Source organism: Poecilia reticulata, linkage group LG12, assembly GCF_000633615.1.
Source record: "Poecilia reticulata strain Guanapo linkage group LG12, Guppy_female_1.0+MT, whole genome shotgun sequence".
NCBI lineage: Eukaryota > Metazoa > Chordata > Actinopteri > Cyprinodontiformes > Poeciliidae > Poecilia > Poecilia reticulata.
In genome coordinates, this window is record NC_024342.1 from 25,646,661 (window position 1) to 25,667,874 (window position 21,214).

At 42.9% G+C, this 21,214-nt stretch overlaps 2 protein-coding genes across 5 annotated transcripts; both read right to left on the reverse strand.

Moving 5' to 3' along the window:
• Window positions 1-3,674: 3,674 nt before the first annotated feature.
• On the reverse strand, window positions 3,675-13,005 carry LOC103474069 (NACHT, LRR and PYD domains-containing protein 12-like). 4 transcript variants are annotated; one of them, XM_008424793.2, is made up of 7 exons: window positions 10,984-13,005; window positions 9,695-9,977; window positions 7,769-9,578; window positions 7,515-7,688; window positions 6,646-6,819; window positions 6,391-6,537; window positions 3,675-5,422 (listed from the first exon to the last, which is right to left on the reverse strand). In XM_008424793.2, exons 2-7 carry the CDS (start codon window positions 9,966-9,968, stop codon window positions 3,928-3,930), a joined length of 4,074 nt encoding a protein of 1,357 aa, XP_008423015.2. In that variant the 5' UTR covers window positions 9,969-9,977; window positions 10,984-13,005; the 3' UTR covers window positions 3,675-3,927. The 4 variants fall into 4 exon arrangements, with proteins under 4 accessions (XP_008423015.2, XP_017163249.1, XP_017163248.1 ...); XM_017307760.1 differs by having other exon boundaries at window positions 9,695-10,524; XM_017307759.1 differs by having other exon boundaries at window positions 9,695-10,287; window positions 10,398-13,005.
• Window positions 13,006-13,933: 928 nt separating this feature from the next.
• On the reverse strand, window positions 13,934-20,918 carry ppp1r3b (protein phosphatase 1, regulatory subunit 3B). The gene is made up of 2 exons (XM_008424768.2): window positions 20,562-20,918; window positions 13,934-15,354 (listed from the first exon to the last, which is right to left on the reverse strand). Exon 2 carries the CDS (start codon window positions 15,342-15,344, stop codon window positions 14,481-14,483), a length of 864 nt encoding a protein of 287 aa, XP_008422990.1. The 5' UTR covers window positions 15,345-15,354; window positions 20,562-20,918; the 3' UTR covers window positions 13,934-14,480.
• Window positions 20,919-21,214: the final 296 nt, after the last annotated feature.

The following is a 21,214-nucleotide window of genomic DNA, read 5'->3' on the forward strand; positions in this document are numbered from 1 at the left end:
ACACACACACACACACACACACCTACACACACACACACACACACACACACACACACCTACACACACACACACTGAGGACATTACATTGACTTCCATTCATTTTTAGTTACTGCATAAAATACAACAAATCCAGATCTGGTGACTTCGATCCAATCAAGTCCTCACTGTGGACGTAAAGGCAACATATTTTATCTGATTGATGAAACAGAATAAAACTATTCTCTCTCTTGTCATTTCTGTCTCTCAGTAACATCTACTTACCAAAGAGCATCACTTGAAAATCTGGACGGTTTTTAAAAATGTTGCTCAGCAGGAAGGTTGTTTTTGTAGCTCTAGTGTCTGTAGGGGAACCGAGACACTAAATCAAGTAGGAACACATACCGTACATGCTGCCAAAACCACCTTTTATTCAAACACCCTTTCCTGGAATAGTTACATCAGAGAATGGCATGCAGCAAACGTTGGTTCCTGACAGTAACACGTAGTTTCCACTAATGCCTGAAACAGAAATAGCCATGTTTAAAAACACATTTTTTATTGAGGTTTGACCAAAAACTGGCATATTCAAAAATAACTGACCCTTTTCTAGTCGTAATAAAAGAAAAATCTTATTTTAATAAGAGCTTAACCTCCTAACTGTTTAGCAGTTTTTTATTTACTTTGATGGAGAGAAGTTGTCATCTTTGGACCAGAGCTTCTGAAAAAGAAACTTTCTTCATCAATTCCTGGATCTCGATGACACTGAAGGAGTTTAACGATGAGGGCGGACACATATCGGAACGTAATCTGATTAAAGTCACTTTTCTGAGTTATTTTTTTGTCATTTTATGAGGTAAAAAGATGCATTTCCTCCTGCGTCTCAGGGAGTGATGATGCCCCACGTGTAAAACCTGCAGCGATACAAACATAAGCCATGGAGGGAGGAGAGAGATCCGAGGTCTCTGCCTGGAAATAAAAGCACTCAGTAACATCGTTATGTCAAATCCAGAAGGTTTCTTGGAAATCCAGACAGCTTTTGAAAATGTTGCTCAGCAGGAAATGGATTTGTTTTTGTTTGTGTAAATCTACAGTCTGAAGGGGAACAGAAACATTGTTTTAGCACATCCTGTAATGTTTACACTAAATCGAGCTGGAACACATACCATAAGTATGTTGAGCCAAAGGGTAAGTTGTTGTTCCTCGGAAATGGTAAAAAAAAAATTTATTGTGTGACCAAGTAGGAGAACGGCATCGTTTAATGACGTTTGTGAAGGTAGGAACCTGGTGAGTACATGGGTTAGACTGAACTGCTACCCTCTGGGGGGCGTTTCAGCTTCATCCCCATCAGAATAGCAAACACACTCTTATAAAACATTACCTAATATCTACTTCTTCCCAACTTCTGGTACAATTTTCATATTTCTTAAGGAAGTATGTAATTTTAAAATCGGATCTATACATTTTAAAATGTCTGCTGTTGGTCCAGCATCATGCACCCTAATGCTTACCGTATTAGTCCAATGTAAATAACCCCTAATGCTGACCCTGCTTAGCAGCTCTTTATATTCTGAGCTTTTATACATTTGTCCAAAACTGTGACTGTATCTTTCATGTTAGTTTTTCATCTAAAAACTTTAAATATTTTATTTTAATTATTGATTTTCTAGTGTAATTTACATTGTAGACAATCATTACCACTTAAACTTTACTTTTGTAATATGCTCCTACGATTTCTTTACAATAAACTCCAAGTTCTTTCCTCTTTTCCAAATGTCCCCATCATCCTCACTCTCTCAGTTCTTTGCTCGTCCTCTTAGTTTTCCCGTTTTTCCTGTGATGTAACGCAGGACATCTTCCAATCCGTGGTATTCAGTCAAGGTAGACACTTCCTGCTTCAGGTCATTTGTGAAAATCTAATTCTTAATGTTCACGTCTGCATTAGTTTCTGTGAGGCGTCGCTCTGGACCTCATGGCTTTTCCATAGTTAATCAGATTCAGTGCAGCATCGCCCTCTTCTGGTCAGGACGCGGCTGCACAAGTGACTTATTGAAGAAAGTTCAGGTACAATTTATACAGTTATCTAAACTGTCACAGTTTTGTCTTATTTTGATTCATGTTTCATACTTTAAGTCAAAGTTACATCTATAATGCAGCAGCAATGATAAAATTATATTCTGGAATTAAAATGTCATCTCCATCTCTTTTTGCTGCTGGATCTTTTCATACGTGTCAGGAATGGCATAATAAGTTCAGGTTGTGTTTAGAGTCTGTTTTTACTCAGATACATAAGCCACATGCCCCAAAATACTATCCTGGAATTAGCATACTGGCTGCATTTTAGTCTCAGTCCAAAAACAGGCAATAAGAAACACACATTTATATCTCAAAGCAATGTTTAAAACATTCAGAACAGTTTCATCATCACCAACAGGTACACACCCTGTTCTGGTTAAGACACAGAGTGAGCCAAGAGTTCAACCTGGACTCACATTATTTTGTTTCTTTCTGTCTGAAAAGAAACAATAATTTTATTCCTAATGATGTTCTGTTTCTAGGCGCAGCCGAGGTGTTGAGGGGATCCGTTTTGGTGGCCTTAGGATCACATCTCTGCTTTTTGCGGATGATGTGGTCCTGTTGGCTTCATCGGAACGTGATCTGCAGCTCTCACTGGAGCGGTTCGCGGCCGAGTGTGAAGCGGCCGGGATGAGGCTCAGTGCCTCCAAATCCGAGGCCATGGTCTTGAGCCGGAAAAGGGTAGAGTGCCTTCTCCGGGTCAGGGGGGTCGTCCTGCCTCAAGTGGAGGAGTTTAAGTATCTGGGGATCTTGTTCATGAATGAGGGAAGAAGGGAGATGGACAGGCGGATTGGGGCAGCGTCTGCCGTGAAGCGGGCGCTGTACCGGTCCGTCGTGGTGAAGAGAGAGCTGAGCCAAAAAGCGAAGCTCTCGATTTACCGGTCGATCTACGTTCCCACCCTCATCTATGGTCATGAGCTTTGGGTCATGACCGAAAGAACGAGATCACGGATACAAGCGGCCGAAATGGGTTTCCTCCTCCGCAGGGTGGCTGGGCTCTCCCTTAGAGAGAGAAGCTCGGTCATCCGGGAGGGACTCAGAGTAGAGCCGCTGCTCCTCCACGTCGAGAGGAGCCAGTTGAGGCTCGGGCATCTGGTCAGGATGCCTCCTGGACGCCTCCCTGGTGAGGAGTTCAGGTCCCACCGGGTGGAGGGGAGACCCAGGACACGCTGGAGGGACGATGTCTCTCTATGGCCTGGGAACGCCTTGGGGTTCCTGGAGGACCTGGAAGAAGTGGCTGGGGAGAGGGAAGTCTGGGCCTCCCTTCTGAAGCTGCTGCCCCCGCGACCCGACCCCGGATAAGAGGAAGAAAATGGATGGATGGATGGATGGATGGATGTTCTGCCTTTCAGAACCAACTGAAACTTTCTGACAGGGAAAAACTGTGAAACTCATTCAGAAGGTTAAACCAACAGTTTACTCCAAGTCTCTGATTTAGAATAAATCTGCAGATAATAAAAATGCTCCAACAGGAAGAAATCTAATGTGGAAAAACAGCAGATTTAAAACCTTCACTACATCATAGCTTATTCTGATTCTTTCTGTTCAGTACATGTACTGTAAAATCTTTCAGCTTGTGATTTAAAAAATTCCTCAATGATTTCACTTCTTTTAAGGAAATCTAGATTTCAGTTCTTTATTCCAACACACTGCATAGAAGAAACTCAAGAGAAAGATTTTCACTGCAAAATCATCTCAGCGAAACTTTCCAGACATGACATATAATATTTGGTATTCTTCTATTTCTTCCACTCTGAGACATTGTAAACTTTTGACGGGTAACTTGTTAAAATGGAACATAATTCTATTAATACTTGTTATGGTTTTACTTGCCAGCAGTAAATGAACGGATCAGAACCAGAACCTTCCAGCTGCTCATTCAGTATTTTGATCATCGTCTTGTTTTCTCAGACCCTCCAGTCTCAGCAGCATCTCTGTGTCTCCATTTTCTGTCAGTAGGTCCAGATATTCAGATGCTGGATCCTCCTTCAGGTCAATCTGCTGCAGTCTGACAACATGTTTGTAGATCTCATCAATGATCTGGGACTTCTTTGCTTTCTGGTGTTTTATTTCCTCTTCCAGATGATCTAAAAGGCTGATACTGTTCTCACTTTCCGTCTCATTCCTTTCGTACTTCTTCGTCACATCCAGAAGCGTCATCTCAACTCTTTTTGTTTTGGTCACATACCTCCACTCTTCTTTCACGTGAGCTGAAACGGGACACTTGTTGGTACAAACAGCACAGAAACCGTCTTTTATCACCTCACAGTCTTCTGGTGTCTTGGCGACTGTGCATCCAGGATAATGACAGTTTTCTTCACAGACGGTGCAGCAGAGGGCGCCGTTATAAAAAAACCACAGCCACGTCCCACCATTGATGTGTTCTGTATCTTTATAGACTTCATCCATTTCTACAGAGAAGCTTTCATTGCTTTTCTTCTCTTCTGCATGGTTCTGTAGAGCTTTTTGAATCTGTTTGAGTTCTGCTACCTTTAAATCCGTCAGCTGGATTCTGTCCTGCAGGTTCTGGATGCAAGCTTTAAGTCGGCCGTGGTCATGAAACTCTTCAACTGCTGCCAAAACCATTCGACCTTCAGCTTCTTTTAGGAAAGCTGTGAACTTCCAGAGTTCCCTCTCTGATAATTTATAAGCCTGCTCCAGCTCGTCTGTATTTCCAGTCCGGTCTTCATGCTGCCGGTTATTAAACAGGAAATAAAATGGTTCCTTCTTTTCATTTCTAAGAAATTTAATGTGTGTAGTTTCCAGATCTTGCATTATGTTGCTGTGATTTTGTCCATCTGAGTTTGTGGTTAAAATGACTGTGCATTTGTCCTCTTGTTCTGCAAACAGGGTCATGACTGAGTCGTACGTGTGCTTCAGTCGGCTGCTCTGCAGACCGTCACCTGCATTCAGCACCAGGCACACAACAGCTGCTGCTCTGTCCTCCACCTGCAGGAAGTCTGATAACCGTTCTCTGATAACGGCATCTCTCTCAATGCCTTCATGTCCAGCATCAATGATGGTCAGAGGGAAGGGCAGAGATTTATCTTCAAAACCAAAGATCTCATAAATCATCACATCTGTTGCCTGATGTCCTTCCTCCTCTGTGACCCGGAACCAGACTTCATCATCAAACCTCACTCCTATGATGTAGTTCAACAGGGCGTCTATCACAGCACATTTTTCTGCTCTCGCTTCACCAATAAGTACAATTTTTCTGTTCATCGCATCCATTTTTTTCTCACCAACAATGACTCGGGTCAAAGGTCCAGACTTCTCTTTTTTTACTGTGAGCTGATAGACAGAAGGACATCCTGACTGGATCAGAACACTTTTAGAGATCATTCCTCTCAGAGAGATGTTATGAGTCCTGCAGGAATCAAAGACAGTCAAGGTTATCAAGTGAGTTAAATATGAAATGATCAGAAAAGTAAAAAGTTTCAGATGTTTTAAACTGATTTTCACTCAGAGAAGATGGAACATGGAGGAATCAAGGAGACATTGAGTTTCCATGGGTTGTGTTTCTACCAGAAAAAAACAAAAAAACCCTGATTTGACAAATCGGAATTGGGTCACTGCAGCCTGAAGTGACCCAATTCCGATTTGTCAAATCAGGGTTTTTTTTTTTGTTTTTTTTTTGCCTTGGCCGTTCTCACTTCCAAATATATGCGACCTGTATGTGACCTCCAGTGTGAACGGGCAACGACCTGAAGTGTCCTGCATGCGCAGCAGAGGGCACAATAATATAGAGAGTGTTCTCAGTGTTTGGAGAAGGAAACATGGAGGCTAACAGTGGAGCTTAGCTAACACATTTGAAGTTGTTGTCCGACCAGAGCAGCAAATTAACAACTTAATCCTCATTACAGTCCGTCATGGTTGCTGTTTTTCTTCCCGCTCGTGCATCAGGACGCAGAATAGTGAGATTTGTTGAGTATACATGATGTTCAGGTTGGATGAATGCGAACTGGACGTTTGAAAAGATTGGATACATATCGGATATTCAAGAGGCCTGGGTCACATTTGGCAAAAAAAATTCAACTTGTGTTGTTCAGATTGTCATAAAAAGATCAGATTTAGGTCGCATTACGGCATAAAAAAAAAATCAGAATTGGGTCACTTCGGGCTGCAGTGTGAACGCAGCCTGTTGCGTTTGTGGGAAATGGGTTGCTGTGACCTACAACAGACTGGCGACCTGTCCAGGGTGTACCCTGCCCCTCGCCCGAAACGTTAGCTGGAGATAGGCACCAGCAACCCTCCCAACCCGATTAAGGGACAAGGGTGCAAGAAAATGGATGGATGGATGGGTTGCTGTGACCACTATTGGATGTTTTTACTCACCAAATAGTTATTTGTGTACATGTTTGACACAACTCCTGTCCTGATGGCCCCAGCTCGTTGTTCCTCAGGTCCAGTTGTCTCAGACTACGTAACTCCAACAGCGTGAGGGCTTCACAAATATCTTCTGACAGCTTACAGTCACGGACCCTTAAGCAGAGAGGGAGATATAAAAAAAGTGTTTTTTTTATTTTACTTTTCTGGAAGCTTTAATGTAGAACAAAGCCTAGATATTTCTGTTAATCAATAAAAACTGACCTTAGTGTCTCCAGTTTACAATGTGGACTGCTGAGTCCTGCTGATAGGAGCTCCAATCCTGAATCCTGCAGGTCATTGCTGCTCAGGTCCAGCTCTTCAAGGCTACAGGACTCTGATCCAAGAACTGAGGACAGAGCTCCACAGCTTCCCTTTGACAAGTTACAGCAGATAAGCCTAAAACGAAGAAACGTTTGATATTTACTCTGTATATTCATATTAGCGTGTGTGTGTGTGTGTGTGTGTGTGAGTGTGTGTGTATTTGTGTGTAAATGACTAAAGGTAGTGTGAAGTGCTTTGGATCCAAAACCTCTGCACTTGATAAAGCGTAGTACTAGTCCAAGTCATTTACCATGTGGTGTCTTTCATTAAGAAATTAGGTTTTAAAGATTTATTTCTCTTTCAAAGTTATCTTGCAGTGTTGTCTAGTCTTTGATTAGCTGCTGGGTGTAGGAGCTTTGTGTCATTTATGACGTAAAGCTGTCAATGTCGTAATGTTCCAGTCCGACTGCAGCCTTCTCACCTCGGCTCTCCTTCAGCTGAAGGGCTTTGGTTTCTGCAATACTACATTTCGAATGTCTGGAGGTTCTTTACCAGAGATTTGGAACCAGGTAAATTACTTCAAGAAAGTTACTAAGTGATGCTAAAAAGGTTCACAACCAGAGAAAACGAGATTCTACAGTTTTTTAAACCACATTCTTTAAACTTTAGAGATCAGAAATATCACCAATCTGTTGCTCTCCTAGTTCGAATAGTCTACCGTTTTAACTAAAGCAACATAGAAACCATTGACTAATTTAGCAATGCCAGTGCTGAGTCTCTCACCCATAAGAAACGTCCCATTATAACTTTAAAAGTCGAGCCATTCTGACCTGAGAGTTTCCAGTTTACAGTGAGGACTCTTCAGCCCAGCAGCCAGCAGCTCCACTCCTGAATCTCTGAGGTCGTTGTTACTCAGGTCCAGCTTTCTCAGACTACAGGACTGACAGCTAAAGACTGAGGACAGAGCTGCACAACTTCTCTCTGAAAGGCTACAGCCAGTCAGCCTGGAAAAGATGAGATAGTGAAACTTCAGTAAATAGTTTTTTTGTTAAGCGTGTCATAATAAATGTCCGCTGAAGCTCACAGTGATGTCTTGGAGGTTTTAACCACTGGCAGGAGAGCAAGGAGAATCTTTTCTGAAGGGAGGTATTTCTTCAGGTCAAACACATGTCGATCTTTTAGTGATGAAAGTAATATGAAGACCAGCGCTGACCAATGAGAAGGAGACAGTTCATCCACAAATCCTGTTTCTGATTTCAGGAACTGCTGGACCTCATCGACTGGAGAACCGTCCATCAGCTCATTCAGGCATGGGAATAGAGAGATTTTTCGTTCTGGAGAAGGACTGTTTCTGATTTTATTTTTAACACGATCAACAGTTAGCTGTCTGCTCTGTGAGCTACTTCCTGTCTGTGGCAGTAGATCTTCAAGATGAAGCTGATTTCTTTGCAGAGAAAGACCAAGGAGAAAGCGAAGAAATGTGTCCAGGTGTCCATCTGAACTCTTTACGGCTTTGTCGATGAATTCATAGAAGGGCTCCTGTGGATGCTTTTGGCTGTAAACGAAACCTGGAATTCGGAAAGTGTTTTTTGGTTTGTTTCTAATGCGCGAGACGACAAACAGAGCAGCCAGAAACTCTACTATGCTCCAATGGAGGAAGCTAAACACTCTCTTTCCATTCATTTTCAGACAATGCTCCTCCTTGAAGAACTGTGAGAATACTTCTGGATATACAGAAAAATCATCAAAGCTCTTAACATCGTCCTCCTTTATGCTTTCCACAGAAAATGACAGGCCACCATTTTCTAGCTGGTTGAAAGCAAGTTTCGTCAAAGTCTTGAGGTAATTTAAACTTTTTGGTTTGCCAAACTTTTGTTTCATGGTTTGGATCTGAGCCATGAGGATCTCAATGTAAATCCCAGTTAAAGTACTGGGCAGTTCTCCTCCAGTGCTGGTCTTTAACACATCCTGCAGAACTCCAGCAGTGATCCAGCAGAAGACTGGGAGATGGCACATGTACTGCAGGCTTGGTGACATCCTGATGTGAGAGACGACCCTGTGGGCCTGCTCTTTGTCTCTGAATTTCTTTCTGAAGTACTTTTCCTTCTGTTGCTCAGAGAAACCTCGGAGCTCTGTTTCCATGTCGATGAATTCAGGAGGAATCTGGCCAGCGCCTGAAGGTCGCATGGTGATCCAGAGGCGAGCCGAGGGAAGCAGATGCCCTCGAATCAGGTTCGTCACCAGCGTTTCCACTGGAGCAGCTTTGGTCACATCAACAGGCAGTTTTTCTGCAGCACTGAAGTCCAGTGGAAGTTGGCTCACATCCAGCCCATCCAGTACAAAAATGATTTTATATTCACTCTTATCAAAATTAGAGTTTCCTGATGTCTGCAGTGATATGAAGATGCGGTTGAGTTCCTCCTTTGCCATGTGTACAGTTTCAGGAATACATGTGTGGATCAGTTCAGACAGACTGAGTGTCTCCTGCCTTGGGAAATTCACCAGGTTAAGCATGAGGGGAAATATCAGATGAACATCCTGACTGGTTCTGTTTTCTGTCCAGTCAAGAACAAATTTGTGAACCAAGAAGGTTTTTCCCATTCCTGCCTCTCCGCTGGTCATCACTGTTCTGATGTTTGTCTTTGTTCCTGACGGGTGTGTGAATATGTTGCTGATTTTTGGTTCAGAAGGCTCTCCAAATGCCATTTCAATCCTTCTGATGAACCTGGAGGCAGGCTGGTCTCCTGCTGTGATACACGGCTCAGTGTAGGCTTCGTCTAAACTGACTGTATTCCTTTTTGAGGTCCACCCTTCATGTCTACACCTGAATGTGTCCTGGAGGTTTGATTGCAGCCTTTCTTTGTGGTTTCCAACGGATTGTGGATTTTCCATGTCTTTGTAGGACAGAAACACACAAGAAACAGAAAATTAATCAGTAACTGGTTGCTTTTATATCAAGGGCCCAAAAAACTAACTTTGATAAGTCCCAACCAGCTGCCTGGTGAATTACCTTGCGCAGTTCTGTGGATGTTTGATAACTGATCCTGGAGGTCATTTCTGTAGATCTTCTGGAGGTTCTTCTTCAGCACCTGCACAGCCCAGTGGTTGTACTTCTGCACCATCTGATCCACCGTCTCCTGTCGGTCTGCGTTCTCCAGATAACTCTTTGGGATGACTGGAAGACCATCGAGCTCGTCTGACTGCTGCAAGAACCATTTAAAGCTACGAAATTCTTCATCTCCCAGCTGCTGTAGGGTCTCAAACAGTATTTGTTTCAGAGCCATTGGGTCCTGCTGAACACAGATCAAATAGTTTGATTTTAGCATTTGTTCGTTTTTAAATTTTAAACTTCAGCTTCAGGTTGCATAAAAGCTTTGACTCATAGCAGGTGTATGTATATCAAGGAGGTATTTGAAAGCAAACCACAGCTGGTCTAATGGAAAACAGATCCTGTTGTCTTCGTGTCATAGTTTCTTCTTAGTGGTGAGACTGAGTGGCTTCCTGTTTTTGCTGGTCAGCCTTCAGTTTCAGACGTTACCAAGACTGGGAGCTCTGCTGTGTTCATCAGTCATGTGAATAATCACATGTAGAATTAGAAATGTCCTGAAAGACACCGTCTGATTAAAATGCATTATTTTTTTTATTACTTTTAGGAGAACTGTTAGAAACTAACTAGGCATTGCTGCCATTGTTATTCAGACATGCTCTCTCACCATTTCCAGCCAGTGTTTTGTTCTTATGCCACCTTTAGAAATGAGATCCCTGAAACGTTTTGTGCGCTTTAAGTTTCATAATGTCTCCCCACTGCTAGCAGAATAAATCTGTCTTCATGTGTGAGGCCTGAATCAAACAGCAGAACGTTAAAAACTTCACATATAGATGCCCCAGATGGTCTTTCCGGTCTGGGTTTTACGACACCGCATCGTTCAGACTCACTTCATGTACATTCTAGCAATGGTGCATAAACAAATTCTGCATTGGTTTTTCTGGACAGAGTGGATCGTAACATACAGAATATAATCATTTACATGATGCTTCTTAGAAATACAACCAGTCCTGCTCTCATCAAACCACTTCCTTCCTCACCGTGTGAACATTACAGCTAAGGGAGCAAAATGTAAAAAGGTTGAGAAAAGGCTTCTGGTCTTTACTCTCTGTGGGTCTTTTACTGATTATTTCCATATAAATAAACCTTCCAGGATATAAAATTCATGACATGCTCTGTGCTTCTGGAGAGAATACAATGATGAGGTTTAGTCAGTTAAAAGATTTCTGTACTTTTAACAAAGTTGAACTCACCAGTTAAAGATCAAAACTTTGTAGCATCTGCAGATTTTGGTCTGAAGTTCTTCACATCATCGATTAATCAAGCAGTTCCTCAGCTTCTAAAACATGCTGAAACTTATTGAATCAAACTCAACATCCTGTCACATTTTACGTCCAGTGTTTAGTGCAAACAGCCACGGTCACGTGACACAGAGCAGCCCAGACAGGTTCAGCAAACTCAGGCTATGGCAACACGTTTCTAGATTTACTCATTGTCCTTGGTGTCAGTCATCATTCATCTCTATTAGTCTAAACTACACTGTACAAGGTAAATCTTCCTGGTGCACTTATCACCTCTGCACCTTTAACATTTTGATAAACTAGTTGAAAATACTTTTAGAGATACTAGTTCATCACTCTGGCTTAGTAGAACTTTTCCTCCATGAAGTTCACAAAATGTTTACTAGTAAAAGTCCTGACTATCTGACACTGACTTGGGCTAATGAGATGAAAATGATCGACATTTAAAACTAGCAAAAGCAAACAACGTCCACCAGTTTACTGGTGAGCCCTCCATGTGTGCACCAATCTGCATCTTTAAAATGTAACAACTTAACTGAAATGTAAACCGTGTTCAGCTTTTTCATCTAAATACCTGCGAGTTTGGTGGTAGCAGAATATTGAGTTAGTTTGGGCAAAAGTTTAAACTAGTTTTAAATTTGTAAAAAGAAAAAAAGAATATGTGGCTAATTGCAAGAATAAATATATAAATGTCTTGCCATATATTCCCAACCCACGCTCTTCCAGTGATGGTTTGTTGATCTGGGTCTGTGTTTGTGCATCAGCTCACAGCTGCAGCAGAGTAAAGTCATTAAACCCATCAGGTTCATAACTGGATTATGAATATTGATGGTAAAGAAAAGAGGCAACTTTTAGTTTCTGATATAAATTCCAGATAAATTTGTGTTATTGGCCAGTTGCAGTGGCATTGAAAGGGTTACTCCAGTGGGATTTACAGATGCTGACCGTGGATTTAAACATGGGAGCTCCTGGCAGTCAGGATGCAGGTTTTCATAGGAAGTGGATGATGTTCGCTGAGCTCTGTGAGCCAAAGGTGAGTTAGTTAAACATTTCTTCGTTTTGGAAATCAGGAGCACTTCCACCTTTGACCTCCCAACAACGCTGGTTCAGTTTGATCTGTTCTGTCTGGTAATAAACACATTAAACTAGGACAGAGGCTTTAAAATATTGTGCAAACGTTAATAATTAACACAGATATGAATCATAAAATACAATCTCCGCTGCAGATTAGAAACAGTTTATAACAGTTTCTAATCTACAGAAACTATTTTTTCTGTAGATTTTATTTTGGCTTCATTTTTTTTCCTGGATGCCATCATCACACTCAGACTGGTTCTGGGAATATTATCCACTACTAGATTGTGCGAATAAGTTTACATCGCCTTAACTCAGGCGAGTAAATATATCCACTTTTATTAAGATTTTCTTGGATTGTGAAGGTTAAATTTGGGTTTTAACCTGCCAACCTCTCTTGGTGACCATCTAACTTGTTTATATTACATTTGGCCATTATTTGCTTTATTTTAGAAATTTAAAAACTAAATTTCAAGTATTTGTCTAATACTTTTTTCCCATTAAGCTGCATTAATGTCTTCGGTTTATTTTCTGATAGAAAAGCATAACTGTCCACCAGCACAAGGTGGCGCTGCACCAGCTTCCTGAAGTCATGAGCCGTTTGTCAAACGGTAATTACTTTAAACCAAAACCGTCTCAGTAATCCGTCTAATATTCTGACTCAAACACTGATTGTGGTTTTTTTTTACTGAAATTAAGAGACAGATTTGGACCACAGACTTTGTTCTGGTCCGCCTCCTCATTTACATACAGCTCTACGTCACATAACGTCAGCATATGGCGCCCCCTGCTGGAGGAACATTTAGAAAATTACCAGAATTAAAGATCATGTAAAAACCTGAGTTGTAAAATGATAACATAAAGATACAAAACCAAAACATTGAAAACATGAAGCCATGAGCAGCTTAAGAACATTTTCTGATCTCAAAAAGTATTCTGATAATACTTTATCAGAATACTTTTAAATATTAATTTAAATACTAATTTGACTTGTGTAAAAAAAAAAAAAGAAGATAACCAACCAGTGTTGGGATAAAAATATACTTTTTATTGTTCTTCAGATTTTGTTGACAGCAGATTATTGTCACAGACAGAATTTCATCTTTATGAGTAAAACACTTTATTAACCTTTTGTTAAAAATTACTTCTGTCATTCAGTCCCTGAAAGCAGAGGCCTCGAGGCCAAACACACACACACACACACACACACACACACACACACACACACACACACACACACACCAAAGATCACACACTGGATCATCAAACTACTAAATAAAATATAGCTTATTCATTTTCAGGGTTTTGTGCGCAGACAGACTCTCTGAAAGCCGAGGAAACCGTTTTCTCAGCGGGGAAAATTACCGCCTCCATTTCTCTCGCTCCCCTTTAAAAACCAAAGATCCGAGTCATCTCCGAGTTCTTCCCTCTGCATTTACTGATGTGCAAATTTGAAGCAAAAAAATGACCGCGACCCTGTTGATCTGATAACTACGACACTATAAACTCCCCTGATTGTTCTCACAATAACGGCACAGATTAAGGTGAAATAAAGCAACTTTTTCACTTTCAAGTTCGCCGATAAAACAAGACCGTCGGCACCCAGACCTTCTGTCAGCAGGTTGCAGCCGACGCAGGAACCGCCTGAATCAAACAGCAGAGCGTTAAAAACTTACATCGCTGAACTTTACGGGCCAGCAACCGTGTTTAAACTGTCAGAAAGAATCTCACAGAAAGGAAAACCAACTACAGGAGCAATCTGGCATCCTCAGCGTATCTGTGATGGCTTAATACTGTGTTCAAAAAACAAAGACAACTTCACAACAAATGAGCTAAAGAAGTGAATTTACTCTGATCCAGGCTCGTTAGATCAGGAAACCAGGACATTTTGAGGAATGTTGTTCAGCTTCCAGTCCGCTGGCCGACACCAAGTTCTTCCTGAACACGAAACTTTCTGAGAAAACACGAGTTAATAGCTTAAAAATGTTCCCTGTAGCAGAAGTGGCAGCAGGACACCTCAGGTGCTCGGTGATCTTAACCGGTGAATAAAAACAACTGGACTTCCTGTTAGCAGCTCCGGTTTGCTCAACTCGTCCCTCCGAAGGTCAAAACCCGAGAACTTCAAGGCTTATTAGTGGAGGTTTGGTCGGTTAGTCACAGATCCTGTGACAACAGCAGGTTTAAAATCTGATCTGGGATGAAGATGTTGATGATGATGATGAACACCTGCCCGGGTCGGGGTCCGGCTCGGTCTGCAGTGTGATCCGGCAGACAGTGAAACGGACTTCAGGAGCAACCCAACATTACAGAAACCATTTTAAAACAAGCAGGTCATCACAGACAACGTGCAATTTAAAAACTGTGACATCAGATGTTCAGTAGTAAGGCCCGATGTTCTCGTAGCCGGCGTAACTCGGCCAGTCAGGGAAGAGCCCGTGTGAACAGGTGGGGCTGCCGTACCGGTCGAAGTGGATCCCGAACTGCGATGAGTCCGAGTGGCGGTTTTTCTTCATGTAGGACCAGACGATGCGGTAGTTCTTACCCTGGTTGCTGTCCCAGTACTCGTTCCCGCTCACCTTGTAGCACACGGCGAACTCGACTTGCTCGTTGGGCCACATCTCGGCGGGCAGAGACGCCTCGAAGGAGAAGGTGTCGCTGTACGAGGTCGGGTACGTGTCCTTCACGTATTCACAGCTGACATCCGTGTGGCTTTTCCACGAGTCAAAGGTCACCCGAACCATCACGGACTTTTCAAACGATACGTTTTTTACTTTAACGGTTCCTGCAAAGGCCTTCTCCTTCAGCACGCAATGCTCCAGGCTCACGAGGTTCTGCTCCAGGTTCTGCCGGAACAGCAGGTAGTCGGAGGAGGGCTGAGTGAAATCCAGCACCAGTTTGTCCTCCTCCGTGGACGACAGCGTGAGCTTGGAGCTCAGCATTTCCTGAATGTTCACAGGGATTTCTATGGGGTCTGTGAACTTGGAGAAGATCTTCACCTTGGTTAAGGACAGACCTTTGTGGTCGGCAAACGTAACACGCTTCTTTTTTTTCGCGTCTTTGCTGGTGACGGCGCCATCTTCACGCTCAGTTTTGTTCACACAGGTTGTGTGCTGGAACCTCAGGCAGGAGCTTCGGGCCGACTTCTGTACCGTAGAGGTGGTGGTGAAGGCGAACTCCTCCTTGGACAGGTAGAGGGGCATGGTCACGTCCATCGGCATGTCGATCTCCAGAGGAAACATGCACAGAGCGCTGAAACAGAGAAGTCAGACTGTTAGTGTTGAGCGAGAGCTTCACAAGGTGTAGCTCTCGCTTCAGCTCTGCTACATCCATCGTTTCCACAACATCTGGTCAAAGCTAACCAGATGTAGAAACGTTGGCTGTAGTCGGTTCTAGACTCAATTTTCTCGTTTTCTTTGGTCAAGACAAAGACACCTGTAGAAATCCCTTTGCAGTACCGGGGGCCACATTCTGACCCAGACCTCACCGGTCCCCGGAAAACTCTCCCACCTTCAGTGTGTCCATCTCTACAGTTCAGGAGAAACACGAAGATTCAAAGACAAAAACATTTCATTGCTACCACCCGTCCATTTAGCACAGGATGAATGGATTATTTTATATTTTCTCAGGAGGTTTTGCTGCATATTTTGGTTGCAACGTCATGGAAAACCTTCGAGTTTCAGCAGAAAGCCGAGCTCCGACAGGAGGCGTCAGAGAAAACAAGCTGCATTGTTTGGACACTGCTGTGCAAACAGAGAACAATGAAGTCTCTGCATTTAGGTCAACAGAAATCTGCACTCAGAACCAGAACCATGCTGTGGACCCGCACCACCTACTGCAACGCAAACAGAGAGGGGCCCAACACCACCAGGAGGGGAACGCCCCCAAAGAAACTTTCTGCAAATGCCCCCAATGAACTTCCAACCCATCAAAACCTTGGAGTCAAGAACTGAACAGTCCACGGCCAGCTGGTCGGTTTCAGGAAGGGAAATGCCTGGTTCACACGGTAAGAGTGGAAGATTGTCGGACGATTTTAGCTCTATGGTGGGTTTGGTCCATGCAACACACACAAACCAGTTTCACTCAACAATCAGATGAACCCCTCTCCAGATCAAACGTGATGTCAGAGGAAACCAACATGGCCGACTGGCTGTGTTTATAGATCACATTTAACAGAGAAAAGACAATTTTTAAAAAATACGTCTCCGATGTCCACCGGGCTTTCTGGTGCGTCACGGCAGTCGATGCGTCTCGTCTGTGTTAGATTTCCCTCCATGTTGCCTCAACAGGCTGCGTTCTGATTTGACCTCAGGGAACAACACGCGTACGCAGCAATATCTGGTTTACACAATCTGACAAGCCGAGTATGAAACAGCAACTGCCAAGGTCTTCATCCGAGTTTTCAGGAACAGCAACATGGTAGAAAATTATCTAGCATGAAACCCAAACACTGATCCACCAGAAGAGGCGGTTTAAACCACCAGACCCACTGAATTATGAGTCCGGCGTCACGCAGAGACTTGATGCTGCAGGAGTCCGGCGCTCAGAGCAGATCCGCGGATCTCTTTTGGTCTGATCAGCAGAATCTGACCTTCTGGGTTTGGTTCTGCCGTCCCAACAGCAGACTGAAACCACTCAGGACCTCCAGGCATGTAAAACATTGCAGAAGTTTTCAAGTTGGACTTTTTGTTAAAGTCCATCTATAGGTGAACGTCTTTCGCCACTTTGTTCTAAATTTTAAACAAGCAGTTTTCAAAATGTCTGAAAAAGTTTCTCTGCCTTTAATGTGAAGGTCACAACAAACCGAGCTTTTAAATTAACTTAGGGATTCTGAGTCATAACTCTGAATAGAAATCAAACAGAAAGTCAGAGGCTCAGTTCACCTGCATCAACAGAACCAAGGACCGGGTCAAGGACGGGACCCGAGACACCACAATCAGAAGACCCCCAGGTCACAGCAAGGTCACCACCATGACCGGGTTTGGCTGGTAAACCAGCCGTGTTCCCCGTTTCTACCCAGAAGCGCCATGTGGCCCTGCTGGAGGGCAGACGGTGACAACAGGAAGGTTTATTTTGCTCGGACTGGACGACTCCACATGGAGGGCTCACTCTGGGTTTTACACCCAAAGAGGGTAAAATACCCAATTATTAATCAATGAAGATCATCAATGTCTTCAGACCAATAACTGTTACCGTATTATTTACAGCTGTAAAAACTTTACACAACAGTCAGAGCAGAAATGATTCCCTTACTCCTTTCAGATCCACGCTGTGATTTTTGTGGTTCTGATTTGCATCTGAATCCAGAAACTCAAAGATTCATAAATGAGAGGGAGCTCCACTCCTCTAGATCAGCTCAGAAAGTCAGACTGTAAATGGTTCGACTGTCCTGGTTCTGGATTAAACCACATTAGACCAGAAACTCCAAGCTGAAGCCGTTTCCGGTTTTATCGAATGTCCAGTGAAACCGGGTCAGCACAATGTTGGCTCAGTCTTTCACTTCTCCAGACTTTGAATTAAAATTTCAGTGAATTTAAACTGAATATTTTGTCTCTAATGTTTGAAACTGTGTACATAAAACATGGAGCGAGAGCCCGACATCCTGTTGGCTCATCCTGGCTGGTTGCTGTTTGCGTTTCCACTGTTGGGTCCAGAAGGAGATCAGATGTCCACGTCAAAGTCCAGAACATGATTATGAAACTGAGAAATCAGATCCAGGCTGTTTGTTCTGCAGCAGTTATAGTTTAAAAACCAACTAAAGTTGTGAAAACTGATGTTAAATGAGCCGACAGCCCAACTCAGTTACACTTTATTGGTTTTTATGTTGGAACTTTAAAACATTCTGATAAACCCTGCCAGCATGCCCAGGTGGGCCCCATGTGGGAAAAAGGAGGGCAGACCAGATGGGTCCCATATGGGTTTTGTCCATTTAGGGCCCACATAGTCTGTAGCCCTACATGGACAAAACCCATATGGGACCCATATGTTACCCCTCCTTCCCCCCACATGGGGCCCACCTAGGCATGCTGGCAGGGAAAACCCATAAAATGTTTTAGTAGAACAAATAAAACTGACTGGGTTTGATTTATTCCTCCATCTCATTATATCTGGTATAAAATAAACGGTTCTGTAGATTAAACTGAACTGGGTCCCATTCAGAGCTGGGCTCCCTCCTGCCTCTCATCAGGGCCAGTTTCTGCGACCCGCCTGGCCCGGTTTGGTTCTGGTTGCTGCTGCTTTTCAGACACGCATTCGGTGCCATGACTCAACCGGCCATTTACAGCCACCTGACCCACGATGGTCCTAGTTCAATCACCAAAACTCCAACTGTGTTCATTTATGAAGCTCGTTAGAATCAGCCGTTAACTGGACAGGATTCATAAAAACCACAGAAGAATAAAACAAACTAGAAAATTCCTGCAGAAATTTTTAAAGGGGCATGCCAAAGTGTGGCCGTCGGATTCTTAACAAAGCGTTCCGACGGTAAAAATTAGCAATCATGCTTAAGAAAGCTGCAGTGTGGTCAATAACCTGCGGGGAGTCAGAAGCATGTTTTCTTAAGCTGTACTCGTACGGTAGTATGAGCATTTTTGCTCATTTTAGTATGTTGCATAATAAGCTAAAATGAGCCAAAATGCTAACAATAGCATGAATGCAATTGTTAGCATCAGTAGCATATGTGTAATGGTTATAGTCTTGAATCAGTAGTATAATGCTGAAAACACAAGCAGTTGTAAATACCAGTAAACCCTACAGTGCAGTCCTGGGGAGCTGCAGTTCCAGACACTGTTCTGTTGCTATGGTAATTGTTCTGTTGCTATGGTAATTAATCCCCTGCAGCTGTGAGAGCCAAAGAGCGGGAAAATGCTCTTCAGACACAGTTTCTATACTTGGGAGACACCAGGCGTCAGTCTGAAGGACCCTGACAAAAAGCATAAGCCCTAGCAAATTTTTGTAAACATTGTACATGAGCAGGCATGTGTATCTATGTTATGACCAACTTTCAGATCAATAGGGCGATATTTATGCCTGTGAGGGGGATTTAAAAAGGGTTTTTGAGTCAGCCATAAACAGTCCTGTGTGTGTGTTTCATAGAGAAAGATTACCGATTCTGTGAGACACAAAATCTCAAATTTTTTTTCGTTTTTTATTCATTTATGTAATCATTTTAACTCCAATCCCCAATAAAAAAATAATAGCTCCCTTCTCGGCATCGAGCCGCACGATTTGATACCACTTTTGTGGGTGGGCACGCAGCGGTACGAGCCGCATTTTAACGGTAATGGAAGAAAAATAAAGATATATATAAATAAAGAGGCGTTCTATTGGGTGTAGAACAACAGGAAAACCATAAACAATATGAAACCAGCCGACGTTCAGGTCCGATTCCTCCATTCTGGCTTCCTTCAGGAGAACCGGGTCGGTCTGGGGGTCAGCACAGCAGAACCAGAACCAGAGTCCAAATGGACATGAAGGATTTAAATGTCCAGTCAAAAATCATTTGATTCATGATTCCGATTCAAAAACAAGATAAAAACCATTAACTGAAAATCAGGATCGATGGATCAATAATCAAAACATTTTCAAACCGAATCAGTTCTTTCCGAACCCGAACCCAACTTCCATTCTGAAATCACAACTAAAGATTTTCACATCTGACATCAGGGCCAGAACTGAACCGGATCGTTCTTTTCGTTAAGTTCATTCATCTGATTCTGAACCGAACAACAAACAGGAAACCCGTTAAAGACAAAAACCCACCGGGTCGGAATCCGAACCGAGTGGCGCGTCTTCAGTTTGAACTTCTGTGTCCGTGACTGATCTGACCCACAGCAGGAAAACCCACTGACCTTCCAGGGGAAGGCGAATAATCCGGATCAGATCAGAGGAGCCAGACCTCCTCCTGTCCAGAACCAACCCGGCCTGCTCGGTCCAGTAGAACCTCCCAGAACCAGCGCCATGTTTGCGCTCAGACCTCCGGCTTCATGTCTGCAGGTTCTGGCATTTAAAACCCGCTTTCCTGCCGTTCGAACCACTTTCTGACCCTGGAACCGCTTCGGAACCACGGTACCTCCCACCGACCCAAAGCTCATCCGGGTTTCTGCAGCAAACTGCAGTTTTAAGGCTGAAAGCGGAAAAAACAGCTGTTCCGGTAAAGTGCGGCTGAAGCAGATGGAATATTAAATCAAACTTCATTCACTCATTAATTCATTCATTCATTCACTCATTCACTCATTCACTCATTCATCGTATCAAACAGCAGCACAATAAACGGTTCCGTCAGTTGGTTGTTTACAACCAAAACTTGCGACTCCAGAAATTCACTTTTCTGAAAGTTTCTCCGGGTTTTCGGTGTTTAAATCGTTTCTGCCCAAACAACAAACGACGCTCCACGCAGCGCAACAATCCGCAGTTTGCGCAGTTTGCGCAGGTTCCGGGTCCTCGGTGCGGAGCTTTACCTGGAGCAGGTTCTGACCAACACCTGCCGGTCGCGGTTCCGTCCCCACCGACACGCCTGGAGCCGCCTGGAGCCGCCTGGAGCCCCGCTGCGCTGCGCTGTCAGAGCAACTAGGAGCCGCTGCGCGTTTCAGGCTCCACTTCAACGGACCCACGCAGGCTCCACGTGAAAACGTCCACGCAGCCAATCAGGGCGCGCGCAGGCGGAGTGATCACCAGAGTGAGGGTCTGATGTCTGTGGAGGAGGAGGGGCGGGCCTGAAGAGCCACCTGGAGAAACCTGGAATAACCTGGAAGGTTCTGGATAAATAAACTGATTAAACAACATTAAAACCAACAGACTCGGTCCAACTTGTCTCTGCAGCGTTTATTTATTTCATATTAATTTATTTATTTCATATTAATTTATTTATTTAATATTAATTAATTAATTTTATTTATTTAATATTAATTAAATTATTTAATATTAATTAAATTATTTCATATTAATTAATTAATTTTATTTATTTCATATTAATTAAATTATTTATTTCATATTAATTAAATTATTTATTTCATATTAATTAAATTATTTCATATTAATTAATTAATTTATTTCATATTAATTAATTTATTTCATATTAATTAATTTATTTATTTCATATTAATTAATTTAT

What these genes read in the sequence shown, in the direction of transcription:
- LOC103474069 (XM_017307760.1), bottom strand. Translation starts at nt 10,010, where the DNA reads ATGCTAAAATCAAACTATTTGATCTGTGTTCAGCAGGACCCAATGGCT. An exon ending in AAAACCTCCAAGACATCACT is followed by an intron (nt 7,689 to 7,768) that starts GTGAGCTTCAGC and finishes CATCTTTTCCAG; the next exon opens with GCTGACTGGCTGTAGCCTTT. An exon ending in TGTAAACTGGAGACACTAAG is followed by an intron (nt 6,538 to 6,645) that starts GTCAGTTTTTAT and finishes TCTCTGCTTAAG; the next exon opens with GGTCCGTGACTGTAAGCTGT.
- ppp1r3b (XM_008424768.2), bottom strand. Translation starts at nt 15,344, where the DNA reads ATGTTTCCTCTGGAGATCGACATGCCGATGGACGTGACCATGCCCCTC.